This window comes from Meriones unguiculatus, chromosome 4, assembly GCF_030254825.1.
Source record: "Meriones unguiculatus strain TT.TT164.6M chromosome 4, Bangor_MerUng_6.1, whole genome shotgun sequence".
In the NCBI taxonomy this organism is placed as follows: Eukaryota; Metazoa; Chordata; class Mammalia; order Rodentia; family Muridae; genus Meriones; species Meriones unguiculatus.
The window spans coordinates 83,283,645-83,295,049 of NC_083352.1; the positions used below are offsets into that span (position 1 = coordinate 83,283,645).

The following is an 11,405-nucleotide window of genomic DNA, read 5'->3' on the forward strand; positions in this document are numbered from 1 at the left end:
TTTCCTATCTGTCAACAACAATCTTTCTCTGGTTTCCAAGACAGAAAGGATGCACTGAGATGTCAATTGAACCCCGGTTGTAATAAAGCTTTCCATGGTAAAGGCACTACTGCCAGAATGCAGGACGGTCAAGGTCACACTGACTCATTTCCTTCCTGGCCCTGCATCTAATGAGGCCTAAAGACTGCTGCCATACAAGGAGACATAGCCCAGGCAAGCTGGCCACTTCCTGGAGAGGTTGGTCAGGCCTCTATGAGGACTTCCTAATGGGTGTTTCCCTTGTTGCCCAGAGCTTGGTAGAACCATGGGTTTTCCACAGAGCGTGCCAGCTGTGCCCACCAGATCCCAGGAGCCAGAATGCCTCAGACAGCACTGGGGTTTGGATTGTCCTTACTGACTCATGCAAGCAATGGATTCTTCAGCCACCATTAGAATATTCCCAACTCCCAATGTCAAGAACACAGCTGCACATGCCGTCTGTTAAAGACCAGAAATTCTACTTTGCTGTTTCCTTACTTTCCTTCTAATGAAATAAGACACCATGACCAAGGCAACTTACAGGATAAAGGATTTATTTAGTCTTACAATTCCAGAGTGATAAGAGTGCATCACCGTCATATCTGGGAGCCATAGTGGCAGGCAGGAGTGGTAACTGCAGCAGCAGGCTGGCAGCTCACACCTTAAACCTAAACCCAAAGTTAAAAACCCTAAAGCCTACCACAGTGACATATTTCAATGAGACCATACTTTCTAAGCCTCCCCAAACAGTGCCACCAACTGAAGATCAAATGCTCGAGTACATAAGCCTAAGGAAAACAGTCGCATTCAAACCATATTTGGTAAAGACAGAAATATCTAACAAGCTAGGATTCTGTGAGGAGGGGGACATGGGTAAGGCAGGTTCTATTGGCCTTTGCCATTTGTGGAAAGATGAGTCCATTGTCAAGTTTTGGATCTGAAGTCTTAGAATTTTAAACCACTTCTTAGACTCAGTCTATACTTGTGCCTCTGATGCAGAGGGGAACCTCACTCTAAAATTTAGAAGGGACTTGAGGGTTCAAAGCTGGATTTGGACCAGTGTGGTGACTGCCCACAAATTATAGAGCCATAAAATTATGGTTTGGATTTAAAATCTTCTCCCAACAGCTTATGCATTGAAGACCCAGTCTCCAGGGGCTTCTGTGTTCAGAGGTGGGAAGTGAGGGGTCCAGGGAGGCTCTGATCATCAGTGGAATAAGCCATTGACAGGGCTGTAGCTGTGTAACCGTTGGGTGGAAACTGCAGGAGTTCAGCTTTGCATGAAGAAGTTGGAGGGTGGGTGGTGAAGGGGATAGCTTATCCCAGTCCCCTTCCTGCATCTCCCTATCTGCCCGGAGAGGAAAAGCTCTGTCCCACCACATTCTACCCTCTGTCGTGATCTCTCTTACCACTGCCCAGAAACAGGGAGCCAATGAATAAACCATGGAGGAAAATCTCTGAAACCATGAGCTGAAATAAAACCTTCCTTTTTAGTTTATCATCCTCAGGTATTTCATCACAGTGACGGTTGACTAACAACAGGTGACTCATTCTGTGCTCAGGTTTTCATAGCTAAAACATGACTATACAGGGTGCCTTACTTGCTGAGTGTTCTTGGCCATCCAGTGAGGTGTGTGTGTGGTGGGGGGAGAGGGGCTGTATACAGGATAATGGCATCTACTCCAGTTTCCATTAGAACAGGCTAAGAACACATGACCTCTGTATTTGACCTAAGACAGCACCTTTGCAAGAATTTTATCTACCAACTCTCGGCAGTAACGGAGGAAATAACTCGAGAGACATTTTTGAACGGCTTGGGAGTGATATGTATGATACACGCCTATGAGTGAGCATAAAAATCAGGATTAAAAACAAAACTTCAAGCGTGACTTTGAAAAGAAATGGAGAAGTGTACACTAGAAAGCTCCCAATTCAATGAAGCGTTTTATTATTCATGGACAGCGGGAAGGCCGGCACCGGCCGAACAGGGGAGTTCACAGACATCCTGAAACGTCCAATTTCCCTCTCGTCCGAATGGCGTCAGGAAACCGGATCCGTACCGCGCAGTGAGGCTGGGAGAAGTGAACCTGGGCCAGGTTACGCCAATAATTGCCAGCCCCCCAGGACACAAGCTCAGAAATTTTTGTATGTTCTCCGGAGACAAAAAATGAGTGATCTTCAAAGGCTCCAATGCTCAGCAGGACTGTCATGAGCCCGAAGTTACAACTCAGACATGCAACAGAAAATATCACCCGTACCTCTCCAGTGCCTCGTCTGTAGTAATTAAAAACTCGATTCCTGCTGTTTTATCATCTCATTAGCAATGGGGGCACCAGACTTTTATCCTTGTTTGTCGGGAATCAAACATACCAGAGGAACTCTGATTATAAATTGATGAAGGTGAAGTTAAAACTTTTCAATAAGAGAAGTGACTGTTCACTGTGGGTTTTTTTTTTTAAGCTGATTAAAGGGATCTGTTTCACACATACCCCCTTTCCCTCTATCACAGTCATGTCTCTGTCCAGCGCAGAGTTGTAGAAGGTCAGCCCCAGACTGCGGCCCTGCCATGCATGTTATAAAGGGAACCGGCTTTGTTCTCCATTGATGTAAAACAAATACCAGCCCTGAAGGAAAAAAAAGAATGATCTTCCTGAAATCGCAGATACAAAGTGATCCACCCTTCTCCAGGCTCTTTAATGAAGTTGAAACACCTTTGACCCTCTCCGTGACATACTCTCGATGTCTTTTATTCAGAGTGGTGGGCTGGCCCAACTTGAACAGCTCCAGCAAGCTTTCTGCTTATTTTAATAAGTTGTCTTTTACTGAGGTTACCTTAAGGGTAAGAAGGGGAACAGCTCATTTCAATGTTTGTCCCCCAAATGACAATGTCTAGAATCTGCATTATTCAATTCAGGTCCAGAGAACCACAATGCTGTGCTCCCAAAGGACACTGCAGCCCCGTTCTAACCTGTGTTTCAGAAAGCTGAGGCTGTTTCGAGCAAAAGCAAGCAGGGCTGGCTGGCAGTGTAATAGGTGGCCTTGGTTATCACATCCTGACAGAGGCATGCTATGTGTCCTGCCCACTGACAGGTGCCAGGGACCACAAAGGGATGTGGATCTCTGGCTCGTGGGGCACCTTGAAACTTCCATGTGGAAGGAAACCCGGGGATATGTGGTTTGAGGAATGTTAGTGGCAGTGGGTTAAGAAGCAAACCTGAAAACAAAGCAAAGTAAAAAAGCTAACATAAGCCATACCTGCTTCACTCCAGAATTATGGCATTTAGAGGGGGTGATTCTTTGTACCCACTGTCCTGACCTCCGCCTACCACATGCCTGTAGCCCCATCTCCACTCCTGCCCGAACTGCAGCAAGCAATGTTGTGCCCTGGCATTGCCAAACATCACTGCAAGTCCAAACGGCTCATCTCTGAGAATGACTGGGAAGTTGTGTGACCACGGGCTCATAACCTTTGAGCTGGTAGTGTCCTAGAAAACCTGAACAACACAATCCTGTCAGCTCCTGGGCTGTGTGCTCATGGGTGTGTTTCCTGCTTGTGCGTGTGTGTGTGTTGCCTCCTCCAACGCAGCATGCAAACAAACGCATAAATAATGCAAGCTAGAGCTTTCCCTGAGATAAACAGGCAGAGAGCTAAATTCATTAATAAATCACCCAACTGCACGAATGGGTTTGTCGAGATGGTGATACAAGGTGCCTTACAAGCGTTGCGCTTCTGAACAAATTAAATACAGATGTAACTGCCGCAGATGGCCCAAGCTCAGAATTAATCAGAGAAGTCACAGCTGACTTCAGGCCTGACATGAGTTTGGGGGAGTGGGGGCGGGTAGGCAGGTTTAAGGGTGTTTTAGGTTTCATCTTTAGGAGCCATGTCAGGAGAGCATGGATACTTCATCCTGTCTGAAAAATGAAAGGTCTCGTGAGTTTCAAGGGTTCCGTAAAGTTGTAGCCAGCACCACACAGAGGACAAGACGCCTGAACTGTTCAGAGGGTTTGGGTGAAATTTTCCAAGGTCCATTTTGTAAAGCTTCCTCAGGATTTCTTCAAGGTCAAGTGTCATGTTCACTGTAGTACCTTCTGCCCCTCCTCATCTCTGCTACATTGCATAGGTCTTGTTTCTGGTTTCTGGTGTTGCTGTTTGCTCTGCCAGGCAGTGAGATTGTTCCCAGCATCTGGTGAAGGGTATGTCTAAAGTCCTGTCCCATCTTGAAACGGTGCTTCGGAAGCTCTGTATGCCACCTTCTAGCTCTCTCAACCCCAACAGCTTCCTGGCAAGAGCAGACAGTTCTGACGCGGGCCAGCTATAATGATCTTAACCGGAACACATAAAACGCAGACCCGGAGGGGAGCCTGGTGCGGTAAGGGCAGCCTGGAGTAGAGGATCTTGGCCTTGCCAAGTTCAGAAGGGCAACCTTCATGGCAACAGGGCTCATTTCCTCAGAGCCATGCTGACTCACCCCTGAGAGCAAGAGAGGACAGAATGGGGTGATGCCGTGAAGAGCTTGCACCATCCCAGGGCTCCTGAGGTGCCGGTTTAGAAGAAGCTGCAACTCAGAGGTCGCTTCCTGCAAGATGATTTGCAAATAGCTTCTTAAACAATGCCTCTTAAGAGTTGCAGCTATGGCTGAGTTGGGAGCGTGCTTGCCCCATGCAAGGAAGGCCCGGGGTTTTGTACCCAGCATAAACAAATGCAGCAGAGCATGCCTGTAATACCGGAACTCTAGGGGTAGAAGCAGGGTCAGCCTCAGCATCAGCTACATAGTGAGTTTGGGGCTAGCCTAGGCTACATGAAAACCTGTCTCAAAGAAAAACAGAATAAAATGCAACAGAGGTGTGGAGAGATGGCTTGGTGGTTAAGAGCACTTGCTGCTTCTGTGGAGGACCCGGGGTCTGTTTGTAATTCCCATAGTGTCTCATAACCCTCTGTGACTCCGGTTCCAGGGGATGAGACGCCCTCTTCTGCCCTCTGTGGGCATTGCATGTTGTGCTGCATATATGTGCAGGTAACCCTCCCCACCACACACAATAAAAATAAATAAACCTTAAAAAAAAAAAAAGACTGAAGATTTATTATTGTTTCCAAACATTTTACTCCACAGTAAATATAGCCTTGTTCGTGTTTACATGGCTCTGGGGCCTTTCTCCTCAATTTGGTGGAGGCTTGGTGTTACCTTCTTACAAAGTTCATGTGTTATGGGGAGGTTAGAAATGCCAGCTATTAGGAATAGCAGAAGCAGGACCTACGAAACTTCGCAGAGGCGAGGAGGTACTTGAGGTACTACAATGAATGCATCATTTGACCCTAAAGAAAGCCTGAGGTGTTTTTGTAGTGGACCTTGAAAAATGGTGGCCTGTAAGTGACCAGGAGTGGCTGAAGAGTGGGGATTTGGAAGGAAAGTGAGCCTTCAAGCTTGTGGTGTGGCTGTAGAAATCTGTGACTTAGGGCTCTGGTGGATGCCTGAGGCTTGCAGAGGCGCGCGCGCGCACACGCACACACACACACACACACACACACACACACACACGTTTGTTTTGCTTACCAAATCATCTGCAGCTCTCCATGGCTCCCTGGCCCTCGTTGTAGATGAAACGGCCCATGAGCCTAGTACTGAGTTCAAATTTATACTCCCCACTATATAAATTGCATTTTTTTCTGAGACAGGGTTTCTCTGTGTGTCCTTGGCTGTCCCAGACTCGAACCCACAGAGATCCGCCCACCTCTGCCTCTCTGAGTGCTGGGATTATAGGTGTGCACCACTGCGCCCAGTTTATGGCAATTGTATTTAAAGAAGATTCCTGTTTAAATTTTAAGTTGCGTCTATGTGAGGCGTGTATGTGTGTGTGTGTGTGTGTGTGTGTGTGTTTGTGTGAGTGTGTATGCATTGCACATGTGCACATGCATGGCACGTGTGAGGAAGCCAGGGGTCACCTTTCAGGAGTTCATTTTACCCTTCCATGGCAGGTCCCTCAGGGCAAACTCAGGACATCTTGGGGCTGCAGAGATGGTTCAGCAGTTAGAATCACTTAGACCCGGGTTCAATTCCCAGCACCCAAACCGAGCCGCCAGCTCCCAGCCACCTCTCATTCTAGCTCCAGGGCATCTAACACCTCTGGCGTCCACAAGCCCCCTCACCCATCTACACACACCCTCCGGCATATATACATAATTGAAAACAATAAAGTAAACTCTTTAAAAAAAAACCCTCAGGTCGTCAAGATTTGGCAGCAAGCCCCTCCTCCCGCCAAGCCAGCTTGCTATGCTTGCTGTGACTTTTTGTTTGCTTGTTTCTGCCATGCTGTGAGCTGAACCCAGCACCCTCCTACTGCTGCAAGCGCCCTACTGGAGCCCCCTTTGTGCTTTTTATTTTCAGATTGGGCTGTGGCTCACTAGGCTGCCCAGGCTAGTCTTGAACTTACTCTGTGGCCCCCAGTGGGCCTTGAACTTATCATCCCCTCGCCTCAGCCTCCTGAATGACTAGAATGACAGGTCTGGAAACAAGCCTTGCAACAGAGCTGTGTAGCATCCTATGCTTCAGATGAAAAATGGTCATGCATCCGCGTGGCTTGCTACACTCATTAGGTCTTTTTTTTTAACTGCCTCTGTGCTGTAGCCGGTGTTTTGTGGACAGAAAGTCGGGGTGAGACGTCTTCAGTCTGAAGATCGTGGGCCTTGTACCTAGGGAGTTTGCCAAGTGGACACCGCATTGAGGGCAGAGGAAACGTAGCACAAGGTTTGAGGGCCTAGTATCCACCTTCCTGATCATGCACACATCAGCACTGTGCTTCCACGGACAACGACAAAGCCGGGACTTTTAGATGGAAGGTGGCGATCCCGCTGCCTGGAACATACAATTTCGGAGGGCTCAGGCTCAATTTCTGGGCCCCATGCTCCAAGAGAAAAGCATAAATAAAAAAAGAGTTAGGGAAAACAAATAAGTCTACATCCAGGCTGGTCAGAGAACTCAGCAAGCAAAGGCACCTGCCATTAAGCCTGTCGGCCTGAGTTCGATTCCTGTGCCCCACATAGTGGAGGGCCAGAAACAATTCCTGCAAGCTGTCCTCTGACCTCCACAAGCATGCCATGACACTGCCGTACATAAAAAGAAAAAGAAAAAAAAAAGAGTGGGTGATAGATAGATAGATAGATAGACAGACAGTCATAATAAGGTCAAAGCGAAGGATTATAAGTAGGCCGGTGATGAACAGTAAGGCCAAGTCAGATGAGACGCTTAGATTCTCATGAGCTGTAGGAGAATCCCCTTGAAATTATTGAGATGTTAGGATAAATCAGGATCATCTGGGCTTTCCCCTTATGGTTCACTGGAGCAGAATCGAATTTGCAGGCTTAGCCTGGGATGGGCTAGCTCATGGGTCATTCTCAGGAAGCACTAACTTCCATGCTGTGTGTCCAGTAGGTCCAACCCAGCTCTAGCCCTGGACCTGCGTCTGATAGCCATGGACCTCCTGCAGATAGTACTGTTGCTAAAATTCCTCCCCACGGAGAGATGATGAGCAACACTCACATCTCTGCCTACGGTCCCAACGACAAACAGGTACAATTCCACCAGAGTTGGTTTACCGGGCTTCCTCACAGAGCTTACATGAGGCTACTTAGAGGCGGGTGAGGGATCCTCCCCCAGAAGGTCACACTCAGAAGTCTTTACCCAGCAGGGCTGATGGTTTCTCCACAGCTGCATAGACGGAGTCTCATTCCCCTAATCATCCCCAGCCTATATTCTCTAGCCCAGTGGTTCTCAATCTTCCCAGTGCTGAGACCCTTTAAGACAGTTATGGTGTGGTAACCCCCAACCATAAAATTATCTCGTTGCTACTTTATAACTGTAATTTTCCTACTGTTAGGAATCACAACGTCAATCTCTGATATGTGATGCCTACGAAAGGGTTGTTCAGCTCCCAAGGGGAGGCGACACACAGGTTGAGAACTGCTGCTTAGCTTTTTAGAGAGGCCAAGTTCACTGAGGGATACACACAACAGCTGGTAGGGAGTAGCTGGACACTCAGGCAAGATCTCCTCCTCCCTCACCAGATGGGATATCAGTCTACAAACCCATCTGAGATAATCTTTTGCAAGCGAGTACAGAACGAGTACCCTTAAGCAGAGGTTGTTTGGCTTGGCAGATGGTCTTGTACAGTGGGTACCACTCTCTTGTGCGGATATGTCTGGTACCTACGCTCAAATAGACAGGTGTGTGCATCATCTCTCATCTTACCCCCACCCCCACCACCCCAGCCAGCTAGAAGGAACCCAAATCTTCTCTCCCTCTTCTCCCTCCACATGCTTCCCAGTCTGCTGCTTGGGTTTGGTGTGGCCCAAATATCCCCAAGGGTTCACCTGTTCAAATTAAATCCCCACTCCCAAACTATTAAGAGGGTGGACACTTAATCCAACTATAGCGTGTAGAGGTTGGGCCTAAGGGAGGCGACCAGGACTAGATAAGGTCACTAGCTTGAATCCTGGTGGCTTTAAATCGAGAGAGACAAGAACACACACCCATGCTGTCCTTTTCCATGTTAACCTGTAGCCCTTGACCTCTAACCCTGCGCGTCATCATGAATTTCTTGTCTCTACTGCTCCCCAGCCCATGCTGTTGTGTTCTTGGCAACCAAAGATGGATTCTTGAAGTGGTCTGTCAGGTCCTCCCAGGCAGCCCGTGCAGTGCTTGTGCAAACTTAGGACACCTCATGTCACGGGCTCCGACACTTGCCCTTGTCTCTTGCACAGTTTTTGCAACCCTGCATCTTCTTCCTGGAGCGGGCTAGGCCATGCTCATGTTTCATCTGGTTCATTCCTACTTTTTCCTCAGCTAACGCCTTGGAATGTCCTCAGTGAATCTTCCCAGCCTCATGAAGAGGCTCCCCTTTTATGTTCTATGGTGCCTTGTTTTAATGTATAACATCTTCTGGGTGACTGTGAAACTCCAGAATCTGTTCTTACCAGCCTTTGCTGACTGCTAGCTAGTTGGGCGTTTAGGGAGCAAGCCAGATCTTTCTAAGAGTAGCGTTAAACTGGGTTCAAGGTGGCACACTCCTGTAATCCCAGGACTCAGGGAACTGAGACAGGAGGATCACTGCAAATTCAAGGCTAAGACACCATACTAGAATATTGTATCCAGACCAGAGAATGAAGAGATGTGGCAATCTGGGAATCTAAATATTTGTGAGGAGAAAAAAACCAAAAACTTCTGAAATTAGGAACCAGGCTGAGGATGATAGTGGGAGAAATATATAATTAAGCAAATCCCAGGATAATCAAGGGTTTTCTTTATTCTGCCTGCTAAGGGTCTTTCCTATGCAAAATGTTAGACCAGTCAAGAAATGAGGCCAAGTGAAAGTTGTGCTAAAATTCTTACTAGGCTGTCTTTTTAAAAGCTTTACTATTAATCCTTATTGAAGTATAAGTCACAATAATACTTTATGACTCAACAGAGGAATGGGTAAAGAAAATGTGGTTTATGTTCCAATGGACTTTTACTCCATAAAGAAAAATGAAGTCATAGTAGGCAATAGTAGTCAATGCAGGCAAATAGATGCAACTAAAGACCGTTATATTAAGTGAATTAAGTGAGTCTCAGAAAGACAAATATCCTATGTTTTCTCTCATTTATGAATCATATATTATGTGTATTAATAGCAACATACAAGCATAGATGTATATCTAACACAGAAGTAGAAGAGAAAGTCTCTAGAGCTGTGGTCTTCAACCTTCCTAACGCTGCAACCCTTTAACAGCTCATCTTGTGGTGACCCCCCCAACCATGAAATTAATTCATTGCCGCTTCATAACTGTAATGTTGCTGCTGTTGTGAATCATAATGTAAATATCTGATATGTGACCCCCCCCAAAGGGGTTGTCACCCATAGGTTGAGAAACACTAGCTGATGAAGGGGACAAGAAGAGTGAGGAGGCGAAGGAGTGGGGAGAACACTGTCAAAATACAGTATAGGGGGTTCGGTGAGAGTGTTGTCCCAGAGAGATCCTGAGCGGGTTTGCAGGCACCACAGTGGCGATCGGAGTCCTGCTACAGCTCAATCATGTCTATTTTGTCCTATAATGGAGGGGCTGTCATGGCCATGAAGGGAAAGAACTGTGTGGCCATTGCTGCAGACAGGTGTTTCAGGAACCAAGCCCAGATGGTGACCACAGACTTCCAGAAGAGCTTTCCCATGGGTGACAGGCTCTACATAGGCCTGGCCAGGATGGCCACTGATGTCCAGACTGTTGTCCAGGGCCTCAATTTCCAGCTGAACCTGTATGAGCTGAAGGAAAGTCGGCCAGTCAAGCCTTACACCCTCATGAGCATGGTGGCCAACTTCTTATATGAGAAACGGTTTGGTCCCTACTACACAGAGCCTGTCATCACTGGGTTGGACCTGAAGACCTTTAAGCCCTTCCTTTGTTCTCTAGACCTCACTGGCTGCCCCATGGGGACTGATGACTTTGTAATCAGCTGCACCCACTCCAAACAAATGTATGGGAGGTGTGAGTCTCTCTGGGAGCCCAACATGGATTCAGAACACCTGTTTGACACCATTTCCCAGGCCATGCTGAATGCTGTGCACCGGGATGCCGTGTCAGGCATGGGCATCATCGTCCACATCATTGAAAAAGACAAGGTCACCACCAGGACACTGAAGGCCCAGATGCACTAACCCTATGCCCTGGTCCCAGTTTCATTCTCTTGTTTTTCTTTTGAATAAAATATCCTTTCTTTCAAAAAAAAAAAAAAAAAAAAAAAAACACAGGATAGGGGGCTGGAGAAGTGGCTCAGTTGTTAAGAGCACTTGCTGATCTTGCGGAGGACCCTAAGTTCGGCTCCCAGCACCTACATCAGGCGGCTCCCAGCTCCCTACAACTCCAGTTGCCTCCTGTAACTCCAGTTCCAGGAGATCTGATGCCCTCTTCTGGCCTTTGAGGGCATCTAACCTGCATGCACATGCAAACTCACACATACACACATGCACACCGATAAAAAAAATATGTATTTTGAAGCATAGTATATACTTTTATTTTAAAAAATTCTTGTGAAACCCAGTACTATGTGCAACATGACCTTTCACTTTATTGCCTTCTGCTCAGCCAGTGACTACAATCATCTCCCCTTGCTCAAAAAAAAAAAAAAAAAAAAAGAAAAAAAGTGTTCTTGGTCCACAGTCCACCCTCAGAATTGTTTAACTGAATGTTCGTCATTTTTTTACTGAGTGGGCCACCCATGACTGCATTGACCATTTAGTGGGAGTAGCAGCTGCTTTGACAAAAAGACCCTGAGGTGGGCAGGCTCCAGCAAGAAACAGGCAGATACTACTCTGTGGAGTGGACAGAGACAGAGCCTCATGAGCACTTCCTGTCTCCT

At 47.1% G+C, this 11,405-nt stretch overlaps 1 protein-coding gene across 1 annotated transcript; it reads left to right on the forward strand.

Annotated features, from left to right (window-relative positions):
- The first annotated feature begins 10,086 nt into the window (after positions 1 to 10,086).
- Positions 10,087 to 10,704, forward strand: LOC110550164 (proteasome subunit beta type-3-like). The gene has a single exon (XM_060383230.1). It carries the CDS (start codon positions 10,087 to 10,089, stop codon positions 10,702 to 10,704), a length of 618 nt encoding a protein of 205 aa, XP_060239213.1.
- The last annotated feature ends 701 nt before the right edge of the window (positions 10,705 to 11,405 follow it).

Excerpts from the sequence above, each read along its gene's own strand:
- LOC110550164 (XM_060383230.1), top strand. The coding sequence starts at position 10,087 with ATGTCTATTTTGTCCTATAATGGAGGGGCTGTCATGGCCATGAAGGGA.